General features: G+C 47.0%; 1 protein-coding gene across 2 annotated transcripts; it reads left to right on the top strand.

The window, feature by feature from the left end:
* The first annotated feature begins 22 nt into the window (after nt 1–22).
* Nucleotides 23–18527, top strand: EMC8 (ER membrane protein complex subunit 8). Of its 2 annotated transcripts, none has more exons than XM_025427037.3 (5): nt 23–395; nt 8758–8834; nt 16732–16801; nt 17499–17593; nt 18053–18527. In XM_025427037.3, the coding sequence occupies exons 1-5, from the start codon at nt 165–167 to the stop codon at nt 18210–18212; spliced, it is 633 nt and encodes a 210-aa protein (XP_025282822.1). In that variant the 5' UTR covers nt 23–164; the 3' UTR covers nt 18213–18527. The 2 variants fall into 2 exon arrangements, with proteins under 2 accessions (XP_025282822.1, XP_025282821.1); XM_025427036.3 differs by having other exon boundaries at nt 33–395; nt 17503–17593.
* The last annotated feature ends 349 nt before the right edge of the window (nt 18528–18876 follow it).

An 18876-nucleotide genomic window follows, 5' to 3' on the forward strand; every position in this document is an offset into this window, starting at 1 on the left:
AAAGGCCGGGCCGGGCCGCTTTACGGCGGCGCCGAGAGGCCGCTTTACGGCGGCGCCCGGCCCGAAGCGCAAGCGGAGAGCGAGTGAGGCGGGCGCGCGTCGGTTTCCCCCGGCGGGAGCGCAGCATCGGCCGGGCGGGGACCCGGGGCCCTGCCGGGCTCAGCATGCCCGGGGTGAAGCTGACCACCCAGGCTTACTGCAAGATGGTGCTGCACGGCGCCAAGTACCCCCACTGCGCCGTCAACGGGCTGCTGGTGGCCGAGAAGCAGAAGCCGCGCAAGGAGCACCTGCCCCTGGGCGGCCCGGGCGCCCACCACACGCTCTTCGTGGACTGCATCCCGCTCTTCCACGGCACCCTGGCCCTCGCCCCCATGCTGGAGGTGGCCCTCACGCTGGTAAGCGGGGGGGGGGGGGGGCGGTCCCCGCGGTGCACAGGGAGCGCTGCGGCCGACGCTCTCCGGGGCGCGGGAGGCGGCCGGCCACGTCGCGTTCCTCGAACCCGAGGCCTTCGTGCAAGCAGGCCCCCCGCCCCCGTGTCGGGGCTGTGGCTGTGCCGGGCCTCCTGGCTGGTCCGCCGCGGCGCGGACACGGTGGTGCCGGGGCCTTCGGGGGGTCGGCGTGGCAGGCGCCCGTCCCCTGGACCGTGCGACCCCGCCGCTGACCTGGCGACACTCCGCGCGTGGGTTCAGATCCGTCAGCTCGGTGCCCCGAGTGGGGCTCGAACTCAGCCCCTCGAGGTCAAGAGCCCGACGCCCCTAGACTGCACCCCCCGGGGGCTCAAGCGCTGGAGACTCCCGGTGACATTGCCGAGACCTTTTAGAGACCTTTTAGCCACGGCGCTGGGGTGTCTGCTTGAACGGCCGCTTTCCCGGGGGGGGGGAGGGAGGTGAGGGGGGAGCTTCAGCGCACACGTCACCTGGCCGGCAACTGAGTGAGTTCTAGGCAGTGCTGTCTGGGTTTTAGTGGCCAGTGGAGGAAAAAAGACCACCTCTAAGTTCCACCCAGTTGTTAGAGCCTTGGGGACGTCAGCTGTAACCTCCGAGCTACCGACCCCAGTGCCTGAGTTGAGGTGCTGTTTACTTTTCACTTAAATATGAGCTATGGGCCTGAAAAAAGTTAGTTCCTAGAAAAAGTAGTAAGTCTGAGGTGTAGACAGAGATCGGTTGTCTGTGTTTCAGGCGAAATGAACCCGTTTCATAATTCACCTAATTATGACATCTACGTAAATCTTGGTAAGCAGGAAGTGTCCCTGGGCAAACGGTCCTACCCTAAAGTTACCAGGCACATCTTTGAGTGCCTGTTACATGCAGCCGCTGTATGAATTTCTTCAGATCACCTCTGGAGAGGATGTAGGTAGGACCTTTAGAAAATCAGTCAGTTTAGCTCCTAAAGAAATGTGCTGTCAGTACCAAGTCGTCACTGGGGGGTGCGTGTGTATGTTTTAATGCAAGTCTTTTCACTCAATGCCTTAACTATTCTGTTCTCGGGGATTGCAGGCTGATTGGTTATGTGAAGTGCAGTCACTTGCAGGGAACTAGATTTACCGGGAGCATTCGGTTTTCCAACAGTGTGCCAGGCCTGTGCTGGAGGAGGGACGTGGCTGTGGATCACAGCACATGCTTAGCACTTGAGCCTGCAGGAAACACAAAGTACACAGTACCAAAGAATAAGTGTCACATGTGGGCTCAGGCAGAAAGTGGTGAAAGGTCCAAAGCTAACCCAGGCTTGCAGAGTCCAGGAAGGCAGCTGCCTGGAGAAATGGACATGCAAGGAGTGACACAGTGGGCCAGCCATAGTAACTGGGGGGCAGGCGTTGGGGGAGTTGAGGGGAGAGCGTTCAAGTCAGAGGAACCAGTGTGTGTGCAAAGGCCAGGAGGAAATGGGGGTGGGGCTAGAGCGTGGCATGTAAAGGGACTGGGGGCAGAGAGAGGTAAGCAATAGACAGGTGTCATTGTACAGCAACTTGGCAGATCACACAGTGGAGTTGGGGTACCATCGTGAGGACAGAGAGAAGCCCCTGGGGGAGAGTTGCACAGTTGGACGTGTCCCAGAGTGATCACTGCAGCCTGCAGCAAGGAGGCAGAGTGCATACAAGACCAGAAGCCAGAGAGGTGATCTACACTGAGCACAGTGTGGCTGCAGAGGAGACAGATCACAGAGAACCAGGAGGAAGAATCTAATCCACAGGACTCAGTGACGAATTGCATGTGGACATAGGGAGAAGGAAACAAGGAGGACACCTCAGTGTCTGACTTATGCATTGGACATAGTGGTGCCAAATGAAGATGACCTAGTTTCTGGTGTTGAGAAATGGATCTGGAATTTAGAAGATGGATGGGCTGGAGACGTAGATTGAGAACCAGTAGCTTCTCAGTGACTGTTGAAGCCGTGAGAGCAGGCCATATTGGCAGGAGCAGCATGTGCGACGAGGAGGGAGCTATGATAGAAGCCTGAGCAACTGTTGCTTCCACAGGGTGGATGGTAGAAGAGTTGGGCAGGGGATCCCTGGGTGGCTCAGCGGTTTAGCACCTGCCTTCGGCCCAGGGCGTGATCCTGGAGACCCAGAATCAAGTCCCACATTGGGCTCCCTGCATGGAGCCTGCTTCTCCCTCTGCCTGTGTCTCTGCCTCTCTCTCTCTCTCTCTCTCTCTCTCTCTCTCTCTCTCTCTCTGTCTCTCTGTGTCTGTCATGAATAAATAAATAAAATCTTTAAAAAAAAAAAAAAAAGAAGAAGAGTTGGGCAGTCTAGCTGAGGAGTTGCCAGAGGGGAGAGGTGTGTTGCTTTAAATCCATTTAAAATCCTATCAGAGGGCAGCCCTGGTGGCTTAGCGGTTTGGCGCCGCCTTCGGCCTGGAGTGTGATCCTGGAGACTCCGGATCGAGTCCCACGTCGGGCTCCCTGTGTGGAGCCTGCTTCTCCCTCTGCCTGTGTCTCTGCCTGTGTCTCTGCCTCTCTTTCTCTCTGTGTTTCTCATGAATAAATAAATAAAATCTTAAAAAAAAAAATCCTGGATCCCTGGGTGGCGCAGCGGTTTGGCGCCTGCCTTTGGCCCAGGGCACGATCCTGGAGACCCGGGATCGAATCCCACGTCAGGCTCCTGGTGCATGGAGCCTGCTTCTCCCTCTGCCTATGTCTCTACCTCTCTCTCTGTGTGTGTGACTATCATAAATAAATAAATAAATTTTTTTAAAAAATCCTATCAGGGCAGCCCTGGTGGCTTAGCGCGGTTTGGCGCCGCCTTCGGCCCAGGGCGTGATCCTGAGGACCCGGGATTGGGTCCCGTGTCGAGCTCCCTGTGTGGAGCCTGCTTCTCCCTCTGCCTGTGTCTCTGCCTCTCTTTCTCTCTGTGTTTCTCATGAATAAATAAAATCTTACTTAAAAAAAATCCTATCAGAAATATCTAAGCATCTTAAAGACAAACTTGAACCTCACTTGGAATTGTCAAAGTATTACTAGTGCCTCTCATTTTTAAGTAAGCTTTACAGTTAAAACATTATATTACTATTATAAGATATAAATACATCTCTTGAGGAAATTAAACATAGGAACTATAAACAACTGTGTTGGAGTCACCTTTACATGAATTTTCCCAGAGGAGCAGAGCAGCCTCCCAAACCACTTGGAGAGGGAAAATACCCAGAAGATACCTTGACTCTTAAAATGGCCTATTGCCTTCAGCCTCCCAGGACGGGGAGGGGCACTGCATGAGGCTCTGTTTTGGTCTTGCTCCCCTGTGTCATTACACTCTGCCCTCACTCTCAGCTTGCAGCACTTCCTTCAGACACACCTGTTAGTGTTTGAGGCTCCCAGTCTGCAAAGTCTAGTCTAAACTGGATTCTATGCCACAACTTTTTTTTTTTTTTTTAAGTAGGCTCCACACCCAGCATGGAGCCCAGCATGTGGCTTGAACTCACGACCCTGAGGTCAAGACCTTAGCTGAGATCAAGGGTTGGACACTTAACCGACTGAGCCACTCAGGTGCCTCCATCTGAAAAATTTTTATTTCAATTAAGCTATTTATTTTTGTGCCATTCAGATTTTGACTTAGCAAATTTATAACCTGAAGGCAATGAAAAATCTCAGCATATGGAGCTGTAGTTTATCAATATATCAGCTATGGTAGATGTGATTTTACTAAAGCTTCTAAATCCATGAAACTATAAATGAGGCTTTTATTCTCATGGCTTTTTTCTATTCAGAGAGTTTCATGTTGTGATTATTTTTAGTAAGTGGGAAAGACTGACTTGATATGCAGTCCATCACAGGGCAGCGGTAGATTCCTTTGAAAAGCTTTTCATTATGATTTTCCATTTTAAAAAAAATCCTTTCATTTCTGGGTGCTTTTCATTTTTTTTTTAAGTACTTATGCCTGTTATTTATCCTTATAACCCTTTGACGTAAGTAGTGACAGAATTATTTCTAATAGCAAAAACCCATAAAATTTTAGCAGAAAAATTAGCATAGACCTGCTGTTTCTCTAATCCCTTTTTGTCTTTTTCTCCTCGTTGATTTCCTGGTTCTTTGGAGCAGCTTTTGATTACATTCTGCCAAGATGACTTTCTTATTTACCAGTTGGTCTAGTCACTTTGATTTCAGTCCAGAATTCTTTCTGCTGCCTCACATGTGCCTTGTCTCTGCTCATTTGCATGGGCTACTGTCCTCTGGCTCTTTCCTAAACCCCCTACTTATTCTGCCCCCATTATCTCCAGAACATTCACATGCTAGCCTGGGAGAGGGAAATGGCTGTTCTTGGTCCTCTTTTCAGTTCTTCCCTCTAAATTTCATCCTCCCCGTCCCACTTACCTGGGACCTCTTCTTTCATGGCTCCAGTTCCTTTCTGTTCCATAGAAAAACCGGCATCCCACTTGAGAAGGAGCTTTTCTTCTCAGTTAATTCAGCACGTCCTCTCCTTAGACTCCCCAAACCTGCTTATTGCTGTAGGCAGCAAGGCTCACAGACATCCTCAACTTGTAAGTGGCAGGTGTGGGAGTGACACCCTCTTCAGAGTGGCTCCTATGAGTTCCCTGCTTTAGCTGCTTCATGGCAATGTTATAGTCACAGAAGGTAGGTAATAGTGCTTTGAAAATTACAGTATCACACATGCAAATGCTAGCAAGTTTGCTGAGAAGCTAGTTACTTTCTTTTTTTTTTTTTAAGATTTTATTTATTTATTCATGAGAGGCAGAGAGAGGCAGAGATGTAGGCAGATGGAGAAGCACGCTCCATGCAGGGAGCCCGATGTGGGACTTGATCCTGGGACTGTGGGATCACATCCTGAACCAAAGGCAGACGCTCAGCCACTGAGCCATCCGAGAAGCTGGTTTCTTTGTGCAGAGCTGAACTGGAAATGAATGAGTAGGGCCTTGTGCCTTTCATAGTTCTCCTATGTATTTAGGTAGTATGAGCCAGAAACCCTTATGCACAGTAAAGTGTCCCCCTTTCCCTAGAAAGACAGAAGAAACTACAAAGTAAATGTGGAATTTGGACCCTGTATGCAGAGTCACTTATACTAAGTTGACATCAGGTTTCAGAGTGTGTCCTGAGCTGTTCTCTTAATTTGGATTGTTCACAGGTTGTGTTGCAGGAGAGCAGGGAAAATGGAAAATAGATTCACAGAGAACAGAGGTCAGACAGCTGCTCAGTTCTTTTGCCTTGACCTGTCCCGCTTGGGCACGAGTTGCCTTGACTGAGCAAGCTGCCTCTTAAATCCACTAATTTTTTTCATTTAACCAGCCCCTTGGGCTTTCTGCAGGATTCTGAACCTCCTCAAGACCTCCCTACCCTATCCTTGCTTCCCCTGCTCATGCTGCTCGTTTCTGCTCACCAACTTGTACCACACTCCAGATCACTCTCACCCATGAGGTCTGGTTCCTTTGTTGAAACTGTCAAAGAAAACTCTTCCATCTTATTAAAACTGATTCACCTGACCTCTATGGGCTTTGATGCCTGGTGGGAGCCCTTAGTTCTACATCCACCCTGTTGTGTTTTCCATTTTTCAGTTATATGTCTAGCTGGACAGCTGCAGACAGGCAGTGTATGCCCATCGTAAGCATCCTTACAGGGGCACCTGGATGGCTCAGTCAGTTCAGTGCCTTGACTCTTGGTTTTGGCTCAGGTCATAAGCTCATGGGTTGTGGGATCAAGCCCCATGTAGTTTTCTGTGTTCAGTGGGAATCTGCTGGGGGATTCTCTCCCTCTGCTTCTCCCACTGCTCCCACACACCCACGTACTATCTGTCTCTCTCTCAAATAAATCTTTAAAAAATAAAGGTATCTTTACAGTTAACTTGGTTGTCCTTGTTTGAATCATTCAAGTTTTAAAACCAAGCCAGTGCTTTTATGACCTGGTTCACTTCTAGGGCAGCCTCTTCAGAGAGTTCTGTTGAAAGTTCTAGAAGTCCAAATTCATGACCCTATTTTTCTGCTGGAATTGGTTAGGCCCTTACGTTTGTTACAAGAATCACTTTCACATCAGGTACTTTTTGTGTTCCCTGAACACAGACACAAGGTGATACCATGTGCATTGCTGGGAGACAAGTCCTGAACTGTTGCCTCCAGCCCAAGAAGGGATCTGGGTGCAGCTTAGAGTGCTCACTAAAGACTGCTCCTGGAGTAGTCAGATTATTATATTATTTTTAATATAACTAATAATCCTTATATTAAATGCAGTCAGCCAAAAATGATCCCCCAACACATCCACATCCTAATGCTCAGACCCATTAATACATGACCTTACTTGGCAAAGGGACTTTGCAGATGAGATTAAGATAAGGATCTTGAGGCGAGATGAACATGGATTATCTGATGAGTCCCCATGTAATCCTAAGGGTTCTTATAAGAAGGAGACAAGAGAGACAGGGCCAGAGAAAGGAGATATGACAACAGAAGCAGAGGTCAGAATGATGCAGCCACCAGTCAAGGAATGTGGGTGACCTCTAGAGGCTGGACGAGACAAGGAGCAGATTCTCCCCAGAAGCTTCCCGAAGGAATCAGCCCTGATGACCATTTTAAACTTATCTTTAGTTCTGACTCTGGATAGAAGGACAAGCCTCACCAGAGAGCAAGGAGAGGAACACCCACATGGGCAGCAAGGACACACTCAAGAGGCTGGTCTTTGAGTAGAAGCAAGGGCTGAGAGGGGTGCGCTGAAGGGGAGGCTAATCCTCTGAATTCGAGGTCAGGGAATGGGGCAGATGCCAGATTTTAGAGCTAGGCTCTGCCTTTTAGTGATACAAACCAACAGGTTTAGAGGAAAAGGAAATAAATTGCCACTGTAAGCAACAACAGTATTTCTGGAACCCAATCCTTTAACAGGTGAAAGAAGTAAAATATAAGTGATTTGGGAGTAATTTGCAGCAAAGTTACAGTGAAAAGAGCCATTTCATAAATATTTTGGAGACATTGCCCTAATCTTTTGGATGGATGACCAAAACATCTAATGGGTTCAGTGAGCCTTGGTTTTGACCCAATATGGTAATTTGTGAGTTCTTAAGAGGCCAGGATTATTATTCTAAGCCTTGTGCAAGCCAGGGAACCTTGGACTTCTTGTGAAGTCTGCTTGTAGTCGTAGGGGATATTGCCTGAGCCCGAAACCAGAATTCAAGAGAAAGAACAACACAACTGTTCGTTTGATTAAAGAAAAGGAAAAAAGAATATTTTTAACTAGTTAATTTACTATGAAAAACAAGGATCGATTTTATTTCCTCTTCAGACTGAAAATAGAATTTATTGCAGTATGTTATTAAAATTCCGTAATGGCAAAACGTTAGGATGACCTTTTATTGTTTTTAATAATAGCATTAGACCTGCAGGAAGCTAAATCTGATGAGGGATGAGTGGCGTTATAAAACAGACAAAAACTTTGAAAGTCTGCAGCCATGCTCCCATTTAAAAGCATGCTACAGGGGCAGCCTGGGTGGCTCAGCTGGTTTAGCGCCACCTTCGGCCCAGGGCATGATCCTGGAGACCCCGGGATCAAGTCCCACATCCGCCTCCCTGCATGGAGCCTGCTTCTCCCTCTGCCTGTGTCTCTGCCTCTCTCTCTGTTTCTCATGAATAAACAAATAAAATCTTAAAAATAAATAAATAAATAAATAAATAAATAAATAAATAAATAAATAAATAAATAAAAAGCATGCTACAGGGAATTGAATAGGAGAGTATATGTGCACATGTGTGTAAACACCCCTGCTTGCATCTGCCCACGCACACGTGCACATGTGCCTGTTTACCCCACATGCCAGCATGAAGTGTTTCTCATGGTTAGTTGCTAGGAATACAGAAATTTAAATTTAATAGTAAAAGACTTGGTTTCAAGAGACTGAAGTTCCCATTCTGGCTCTGCTCCCTGGCTGTGCAAATTGAGGACACCTCTGAGTTTTAGTTTGCTTATCTATGAAGGTTTAACTTCAGTGATCTGAAGGGCTTACTCAAGCCCCAGAATCCTCCATTCTTTATATCTTAAGAGCAGGTGCGTAAAGATGGCCCCACTTCCCCACGGTGCTGCACTTGTACACTGTGGGCACTGGGGCCCCGCAATGAGGGTGAGGCCACTCTCTCTGTTTTCTGTGCCCTCCCACAGACCATGGACAGCAAGCTGGTGTGACCCTTCTCATGGGGAGAAAGATTCAGGGATTATATGTGTCTTGTCCCAGCATTTGGGGTGGGGTGGGAGGGCAGAGTCTCCTCTGAGTATTAAGAGGTGACGTTTAAGGGAAAATCGTTCATCTTTTCTTCCCAATTTTTGTTTCTCTTTCAGATTGATTCATGGTGCAAAGATAATAGCTATGTGATTGCTGGTTATTATCAAGCTAATGAACGAGTCAAGGATGCCAGGTATGTCGGTGCAAAAACCCTCTGGTCTGAAAGAATGATCATGTGACATCTCTGATACCCCTTTTGACATTCTGTAGGCTCAGTGAGAACAAAACCCATCCCTGCCTTCTGTGCTTGTTTCTGGTGTGTGAGGGGAACTGTAGTGTGAATAATTCCAAACAACAGAAATCCCAGCACTTATATTAATCTGAGATTATGTTTTGTATCTTCTTTATTTTGCTTCAAGAAAGTTCATACAATGAAAGCAACAGTCAGGGGCCTCCAATTTCTGTCCCAACTAAGAATGATGTAAAGCAGAGCATGCAGAAAGAATATTGTTCTCTTTGGGGACAAATAAAATGACTTTTAAATTTGGTGCTTTTAGGGTCTGATACTGTGATGAAAATGTAGTGCTGATAGCTCCTTCACATGTCGCCCTCTAATTCTCACTAATGAGCAAATCTGCTTTCTTTCTGCCTTAGTCTGTGTCTCAACAGAAAAACCAGTGCCACACTGGAGTTAGAGTGATTGCAAGAGAACTCAACAGTGGGTGGTTTCCTAAGGAATAGGCTCACAGGGTAGTGCTATGACAGAAGGCAGTACCATCCTGGGGCCCAGAAGGGACAGGGAAGCAGAGAGTGGTAAAGAAGTTTAGGGACATAGCCAGCAGCCAACCTGCTACGTATGACCTGATAGGGAAAGCCCCAGAAGAGTCACTACCCTGACCTCCCTGTGATTTCCTCCACCTGGAAGCCAAGATGGGCGGTCTCCAGCACGGCGCTCTCATGCTCTCCTCACATTGTCAAATAGAGCCAACTGACTCCAGTGTCCAAGCAGTTAGGGGCTGCAGTGGAGGATCGCAGACCAAAAAGCCGCCTGGAGTTATGTGCTCAGCATAGGCAAGAGGGTGGACTCAGTATGTTTGGAAATATACAGTAAGCTGGTGCCTGAGTGCTGCTGTCAATAAGGCACAAATGCACCAGTCAGGACTCAGAGGGAGGGTAACCAACACAATGCTGTTAAAACCCCCACTTGGACAACAACACACAGGGCCTCTGTGGTCCCAGGACCCACCACTTTTACAACCTCACTCTTTCTAGGACCCCTTTCTCCATTTTATCCCACCCACCTCCCACACTTCCATCTCTCCTCCAGAGCCTACTCACAGGGCCCTTGTTGGTCTTGGTCTGTGTTACACAAAAGATCCTGGGCCAGGCTCTGCTGAACAGGAGCTAAACATTCTTGGCCTTTGCCTTCAGGTTGCTGGATTGTACATGGGAGATGGTGCCAGTGTAGGACTGTAGTGCCAGCCTGAGGTCACGTGCCCTGATGGTGGTGCACAGGCTGTGATAGCAAGTGCGATGGGGAACTCCTCCACTGGGATGGCCAAAGCAGCCCTTAGGGAGGGGTGTCATTTGAATGCCCGGGAGTGGGTGGAGTCTTGTCAGGTGCACATGTGGAGAACAGGAAGGATGAGCGTCCAGAGAGGGGACAGAGTGAGGTAGCCAGAAGGTGGAAACAGGAGCCTGGGTGTGCACAGGGAAATGGCTAGAAGGTGACACTGTAAAGGTAGGACTCTAAAGCCTTCCAACTTTCAGTATAAGCAGTGGGGAGCTGTCCTTGGAAGGAGTGTTTCCTGAACTGAGCAGCTGCTCTTGCAGAAAGACAAGGAGACCAGGCAGGAGGCAATGTCACCAGTTTGTTGAGTGTAGATGCCTCCCTTTCCTCCCACCACACCTCAACTCCTCGCCTCACATGGTTGCCCCAAATGTATATGCACTGCTCTTACCTGCTGCGTGCCTCATTTGGCTCACAGCTCTGTCTTCCTGCCTCTTTTTGTTTGTTTGTTTTTTAAGATTCCATTTATTTATTCATGAGAGACAGAGAGAGAGAGAGGCAGAGACACAGGCAGAGGGAGAAGCAGGCCCCATGCAGGGAGCCCAATGCAGGACTTGATCCTGGAACACCAGGATCATGCCCCAGGCCGAAGGCAGGCGCTAATCCACTGAGCCACCCAGGGATCCCCTCCTGCCTCTTTTTGGACCTCATTCTGGCCCAGTCCAGAATTCTACTCAGACACCATTTTCGTGCTGCTCAGAACTTCTAGACTTTCACGGTTCCTTCACTTGCTCTACTCAAGGAGGTTTTACATTCCCCTATTGATGTCTATGTTTAACTGCCTACTAACAGACCCTTGTCAGGTCTGTAGTGATATTAAACATGAGCTGGGGAACAAGAGTGCCCACTCACCCTTGAGTCCCTTCTGAAGAGTCTCTACTGGACTTGGTGTCTGTGCCATTGCTATGTTAGGATTTACTGGCGCCCTCCTGTCTAACTATCACAAGGACACTCAAGTGAAGAAAGTCCAGCTAGAGATGGTCACTGCACAAAGGCCAAACAGCTTGGAAGCCCAGGAGCTGTGATTATGCTAATTTCTCTTCTTGAATACTATTTTCCTCTCCTGGAAAGTCTTCACTTCTCTCTTCAGCCAGACTTAGCTAAAAAGTTGCTTTTCCTTTAGAAATAGCAGCTGATTAACAGTGTCTCTCAGTCTTAGAGCTGGATAGACTTGGATTCAAATCTTAGCTGACTTTTGATTTACCTCCAAGGGCCTTGGTGGTCCTATCTGTAAAATGGCAGTAAAAGCTTATGCCTCAGAAGTTGGTCTTGAGGACATAGTGAAGCAACATACACCATGTTTAGCTTTGTGCTTGGTTCAAAGTAGAAGCTTGTACTATTACTAGTCCCATGATGACTTTTTTGAAAAAAGGATCATTCAGACAAACTCTTGGGACTACACGAAAATAAAAAGTTTTTGCATGGCAAAGGAAACCATCATCAAAACAAAAAGGCAGGATACTGAATGGGAGAAGGTGTATGCAAATGATATATCCCATATGGGGTCAATATCCAAAATATATGAAGAGGGACGCCTGGGTGGCTCAGTGGTTGAGCGTCTGCCTTTGGCGCAGGACATGATCCTGGATTCCTGGGATCGAGTCCCGCATCGGGCGCCTTGCATGGAGCCTGCTTCTCCTCCCTCTGCTTGTGTCTCTGCCTCTCTTTCTGTCTCTCATGAATAAATCAATAAAATCTTAAAATATATATGTATGTATGTATGTATATATACATACATATATATATATATATATATATATATATATATGAAGAACTTACACAACTCAAAACCCCAAAAGAAGCAAACAATAAAAAATGGACAGATGACCTCAATAGACATTTTTCCAAAGAAGACCTACAGATAGCACAACAGACCCAAGAGAGAGGATGCTCAGCATCATTGATCATCAGGGAAATGCCTATCAAAACCACAGTAAGATGTCACCTCACACCAGTCAGAAGGGCTAGAATCAGAAACACAAGAAATACCAAGTGTTGGTGGGGGATGTGGAAAAAAGGGAATCCTCTGCACTGTTGGTAGGAATATTGGTGCAACCTCTGTGAAAAACTGTATGGAGGTTCCCCAAATACCATATGATTCACTAATTCCACTAATGGATATTTAACCAAAGAAAATGAAAACAATCAGGAAAGATGTGCACCCCTACATTTGCCATACCACTATTTATAACAGCCAAGACGTGGAAACCGCCCGTGTCCGTCCATGGATGAATGGACACAGAAGATGTGAATATATCCATAGACTAGTACTCAGCCATGAAATAGAATGAGATCTTGCCATTACGACAATGTGGATGGACCTACAGATACTAAGCTAAGTGAAATAAGAGAAAGATAAATACTATATGATTTCACTTACATGTGGAATCTAAAAAACAAACCCAAGTTTTGGGGCACCTGGCTGGCTCACTCTGTGGACCGTGCAAATCTTGATCTCTTGGTTGTGAGTTCAGGCCCCAGGTGGTATAGAGATTACTTAAAAGTAAAAAATCGGGATCCCTGGGTGGCGCAGCGGTTTGACGCCTGCCTTTGGCCCAGGGCGCGATCCTGGAGACCCAGGATTGAATCCCACGTCGGGCTCCCGGTGCATGGAGCCTGCTTTTCCCTCTGCCTGTGTCTCTGCCTCTCTCTCTCTCTCTCTCTCTCTCTGTGTGACTATCATAAATAAATAAAGAAAAAAAATATATTAAAAGTAAAAAATCGGGGCAGCCCCAGTGGCTCAGTGGTTTGGCGCCGCCTGCAGCCTGGGGTGTGATCCTGGAGACCCAGGATCGAGTCCCACGTTGGGCTCCCTGTGTGGAGCCTTGTGTCTCTGCCTCTCTCTCTCTATGTCTATGAATAAAATAAATTAAATCTTTTAAAAAAAAAAGTAAAAAATCTTTAAAATAGCTGTAAACTAATTAATTAAATTTAAAAGGCTCATAACTACAAAGAGCAAATTGGTGGTCACCAGGGGGAGGGGGAAAATAGAAGGGGATTAAGAGGTATAAACTTCCAGTTATAAAATAAATAAGTAAAAAAATAAATAAAATAAGTCACAGAGATAAAAGTACAGCATAGGAAACATAGTTTTAAAAAATCAGTGTTTTATGTTGTAAAAAGAAATGTAAGGTGCTTGTAACACTTTCACTTATTTACTAAACTTCAGGTCATTATGTCAGGTTTTGTTAGAGCACTTCCTAATTGCTGGTGTTTTGCTTTCTGCTTTGCATTTCAAGTGGGTAAACGTCAGCACCAGGCACAGTGTCCTGGTCTGAGGTTAGATGCTCAGTTAACAGCTTTTTTTTTTTTTTTTTTTTTTTTAAGATTTTATTTATTTACTCATGAGAGACACAGAGAGAGGGGCACAGACACAGGCAGAGGGAGAAGCAGGCTCCATGCAGGGAGCCCGATGTGGGACTCGATCCGGGTCTCCAGGATCACGCCCTGGGGGCGCTAAACCACTGAGCCACCCGGGCTGCCCAGTTAATAGCTTTTAGATCAAGAATAGAGATCTCAGTTCAAGTGAATGCCTGGCTTTGTGCTAGTTTGGGGGGGGGGGGTGTAAAGTGGTATCTGCAGTTTTATTTGACCACTGAGGCTTCATGGGAACAGAGTTGATACAGCCTAATAAGCAAAATAGTGACCTTACTATCATCATGTGATGATAGTTGTACATTAGAAATGCAGTTAGGGCTGGGGCAAGTCAGCATTTGAGACAAAGTAAATAATACCAAAAAATGTAGACAAAATTGGCAATTCTTTCAAATCCTTTTTCAAATCATTAACTACAATTTTAACTTTATCAAGAATACATTTTAGTGCAGCCCTCTGTGTGTGTGTGTCTCTCATGAATAAATATTTTAAAAATTTTTTTAAAAGAATACATTTTAAATTTGAGTTCTTGAGAATCTGCATGGTAGTTCTTGTTTTTGTTTTGTTTTTGTTTTTAAGATTTTATTTATTCATAGAGACACAGGCAGAGGGAGAAGCAGGCTCCATACAGGAAGCCCGATGCGGGACTCGATCCCGGGTCTCCGGGATCACACCCAAGGCCTCAGACAGCGCTAAATCACTGTGCCATCGAGGCTGCCCTAGTTCTTGTTTTTATTTTTTTATTTTTTAAGATTTTATTTATTTATTCATGATAGAGAGAGAGAGGCAGGCAGAGAGAGAAGCAGGCTCCATGCCAGGAGCCCGACGTGGGACTCGATCCTGGGACTCCAAGACCGCGCCCTGGGCCAAAGGCAGGCGCTAAACCACTGAGCCACCCAGGGATCCCCTAGTTCTTGTTTTTAATGAATGTTTCTTAACCCCCTTCCTGATAAAAGTCTCTGTCTAAAGATGATCATCATAAATGTTAAGATGATAGTTTTTGTTTTTTAAAGATTTTATTTATTTGAAAGAACATGAGCAAGGATGTTGGGCCCACAAGGGGGTGAGCTGGAGAGGAGAGAGCAGACTCCTCACTGAGCAAGGAACCTAATGCAGGGCTCGATCCTAGGACCCTGAGATCATGACCTGAGCCAAAGGCAGACACTCAACCTACTGAGCCACTCAGGCATCCCAGAATAATAGTTTTGTAAGTTTCTTTATGGTAGATGCTTTACACAAATGCTGACTTTTTTTCCCTTTCCACCTAAGGTGTAAGTGAGTTAGGGTTGTCATCGTGTGTGTCATGCACATTTCAGGGATGAACAGGAAGGCCTCCATGGCTCCAGCCCCACTCCTTGCCATTTGCCATTGGAGCCATGGGAACTGTGCACCTGCCAGCTCCGGGTAAACACAGTATAGCCCTGCCATGTGGAGCTTTCCATGGTGGCCTGAAGGACAGGAACCCCTGGGGCCCTTTCTCTTTGAACCTGCTTTGCTGTTCATTTTTCCTTAATCCTGTAGACTTACAATCAGCACATCACTACAAATTCTCAATTTTGAATGTGAAAATAGAATAATTAGATAAAATAATTCATTTTCATAAAACATTGTTAATCTTTTTTTCCCAGCTCAATCACAACATAATTATATAGGATGTTTCCTTAAGTAAACCCACAATTATCATTGTGTTTTTTACAGCCATTAAAATATACATGGCTCAGTTCTTGCTTAAAAAAGCTGAGGCTCTCATTGTGCTGGGAAAACAAGATGCACAAAAAGATAACTGCATGCCAAGGATTAGGTGTTAAAGCACTTTAGAAGTAGGGTTTAGAGACGGGACAAATGGACCCCCTCTGAGGCAGTTTGACAAGACCTCCCATAGAGGACGGTGTTTTCTGGGCATTAAAGATGGGAAGCAATTCAGTAAGCAGAAACCAGCATGGCAGGGCATCACAAACAGGGAACAGTGTGAACGAGGGGGAGGAGTGTGTGAGGGAGACAGTTAAGAAAATTGATCTAAGGAGAGTTTTCAGGATATGTGAAATAAGAAGAGCCTAGAAATTGAGACCAGTTTGGAAGCAATTTTTGAAACCCAAGTGTGGAATGATAACCTAAACACAGCGGATGGCAGGGCAGACAGAAGCCGAGGCAAGGAGGGAGTTTGGGACAGCTGGTGAGGAATCAAAGAAGAGTAGGAAACCAGAGAAACTAGAGCAGCCGGCAGCCTGGACACAGGAGGCTCCAGTGGGGTGGCTGGGGCGAGTGGGGGTGCTTGACGGAACTCCAGGGTACAGACCCTTGAAGCTAAGGGGGTAGGCACTGCAGGACAAGACTCAGCTTATTAAAGATTAAGATATATTAAAGTTCACGAAACATGGTTGAAAGGAGAGAATTGGACAGGGGCTAGAGGGAACCAGTTAAATAATATTTTTTCCTAAGAAGGAAAAGACTGGCTCAAATTGGGCAGCAGAGCAGGGACACTGGGAGGAGAGGACATAAAGGAAGCCCCTAAGGAGGAAGTGTGCATGGAGAGGCCTGTGGATGAGAGGAGGCCTTTGCCTGATACAGAATCAAAAAATAGTTGGGGCATGGTGGGGGGGTGGCACAGGGATGATGCGGGAGCCTCATCTAGCTTGATTTAATGGACTTAAAGGTAGCAGGTTCTTGATGGCTGACAAGAATAGAGAAGATTTGGAATGGCCTAGGAATTTTCTAAATTAAAAAACAAATGGCTCGATTGCCTGCAGCTAAGAGGTGGACGGAATTCCTTTGCAAGTGTGCAGTGGAGCAGGCAGCCTGGGAGGCATCCAACCTGGAGCTCAGAGGATGGGCACATACACCAGGGATCTGTGGCCTCCGGTGGGGTAGGGGTGGGGGCTGCTCTCTATGGAGTTCCAGGGAGCCTTTCTGGTTAGAAGGTGTCTCTTCTGGAACGCACGGACCTGCTTTGCACCTTATTCCCTGTCGCCCTTATGGCATGCCCTATCCTTGGTACCTGCAATGGCCATAAGCCGCTCTGAGTGGCATGAGGAGCACACACAGGTGATTGGTGTATCATTCATATTGGTGCTCGTTAGCCCTGCCATAGGGAGACCATGCAGGATGGTGGAAGCTGAGACTCAGCTCACTGTCATGTCTTTTGCAGTCCGAACCAGGTCGCAGAAAAGGTGGCCTCCAGAATCGCCGAGGGCTTCAGCGATACTGCTCTCATCATGGTGAGTTTCTCTTGGGTACTGTCATGTTTTCTGTTGCCAGGACGGCTGCTTAGCCTTCTCGCACTAACATGGAGCTTTATCGCACGAGTGGTCTTCTCTGCAGACATTCCAGCAGGCCGGTGCCACCCTCTGTGGTCTCCTCCTGGCTGCAGACTCCGCAGGCGCAGTGTGAATGCCACTGCAGCCACAGCAAGCTCCCTGTCTCCACAGGGGGAGGCAGTCCCGCTCAGCGGTTCTCATAGTGGGGGGTCTCTATGCCAGCATCAGCACCACTTGGGAACTTGCCAGAAATGCAGATTCTCAGGGCCCAGCAGGTGGCTTTAATAAGCTTCCAGATGATTCCGATGCACACTCAAGTGTGAAGCCACTGAATTAGCCGACAGCCCGAAGGGAAAGAAGTCAGGTGCACTGTCACGAAGATCAAAAGCCTTGTTGCACAGGCTCAGTTCAGACAATTCTGACAGGGAAGGAAGAAGTAATATTCAGAAGCTCTGCTTTTATGGAAAAACCATAGTACTTGGCATTTATTGTACATTACACAGTTAACCTTAGACCATATCTGAGGTGTGATTGCATGTGTCAGATTCATGGTGTCCACGTGCTGTGAGGTGGGTTTCCATCTGTGCCATGAGGAGGTGCCTGAGGACTTCCAGAAATGTAGCTCTGTTCACGAGTGCATCCTTTGTCTTGTGCACAGGTAGACAACACTAAGTTTACGATGGACTGCGTGGTGCCTACAATCCATGTGTACGAACACCATGAAAACAGATGGCGGTGCAGGGACCCACACTAGTGAGTGCTGCATTCTCGGGGTGACCTGTGTGCAGAATGCTGTGGGCTGTTCTCCAGGGCAGCGTAGAAACCTCATGCAGAAATCATGCATGTTCCCTGGCTCCTGAGAGAGCTCGAGTGTTACTTCTGGTTCTTCCAACCCCTGGAAGAACCTGTTTTGGTATGAACCAAAACAAATGCCTGCACCGCTCTCAGGCATTTGTTTTGGTTCATAATCACTCAGCTTCCACCACCACCCCCTCCAGCTTCTTTAGATTTTTGTTTGGAGGGTGTCTCTTTTATTTCTTAACCATGCTTCATATTCTTTGTGCACATCTTTGGGTGTTTGAAACTTGTCTTGCTAGGATTCCTGATTGTCTTCCTTTATACCAGTGGGTATGTGGCCGGTTTTCTGTGTCCTCTGTTGGAAAACCACCTGTTTTTCGCTGAGAGGCTGATCTCTCCTATTTCACGTCATAGTGATTACTGTGAAGACTGGCCAGAGGCCCAGAGGATCTCAGCGTCACTCCTGGACAGCCGGTCCTACGAAACACTTGTGGATTTTGACAACCACCTGGATGACATTCGGAATGACTGGACAAACCCAGAGATCAATAAAGCCGTTCTACATCTGTGCTAGGGAGGGGTTTTAGTGACTGGTCTTTGGGCATTTCCACTACACTGAAGAAGAAAGCTATTTTTTAATGTAAATAAGATCTCTCCTAGCCTGTGTGGAAAGCCGACAGTTTTTGGAGGTGGCATATGCCCTGACAAAGGGCAGAATGTCCATCAGCCATCTTTTAATGCAGAGTCTCTAGAAGAGGTGCAGACTTTCCCATCTGACCGGCCCTGTGGAGTCCTGCCCAGTTGTATGTTGCTCTAATCCTCCAAAACAAAGCTGTTTCTGCTTGTCCGAGATCATTCCTATTAAAGAGTTTTAACTAACCTTTTATAATCTTCAGAGAATACTTTTTAAGGCTTATGAACTACCTATAAGAGAAAAAAGCCCAGATCTTATACTTGAGTGAGTGAGTGCGAGTTTTCATCCTGTTGGGGTTTGTGTCGTCCAGTGCTGGGATCGGCGTGCACTCAGCGTTTTGCCCTTGGGAGGCTGTGGCCGCGAACAGTGCTGCCCCACACCGGTTGGGCTCACGTAGCTGCCGCAACGACACAGTGGGAATAATGCCACTGTTGCCTAAGAAACCTTCATCGTTAAGGGTAAAAACAGACGCCACTGGTAATGGGAACTTGGAGGAGAGCATGGTGTAATGCTTCTCAGTCAACCAGAAAGCTCGTAAACCTGT

This window comes from Canis lupus, chromosome 5 (genome assembly GCF_003254725.2).
Source record: "Canis lupus dingo isolate Sandy chromosome 5, ASM325472v2, whole genome shotgun sequence".
NCBI lineage: Eukaryota > Metazoa > Chordata > Mammalia > Carnivora > Canidae > Canis > Canis lupus.

What these genes read in the sequence shown, in the direction of transcription:
- EMC8 (XM_025427036.3), top strand. Translation starts at nt 165, where the DNA reads ATGCCCGGGGTGAAGCTGACCACCCAGGCTTACTGCAAGATGGTGCTG. An exon ending in GAACGAGTCAAGGATGCCAG is followed by an intron (nt 8,835 to 16,731) that starts GTATGTCGGTGC and finishes TGTCTTTTGCAG; the next exon opens with TCCGAACCAGGTCGCAGAAA. An exon ending in CGGTGCAGGGACCCACACTA is followed by an intron (nt 17,594 to 18,052) that starts GTGAGTGCTGCA and finishes TTCACGTCATAG; the next exon opens with TGATTACTGTGAAGACTGGC.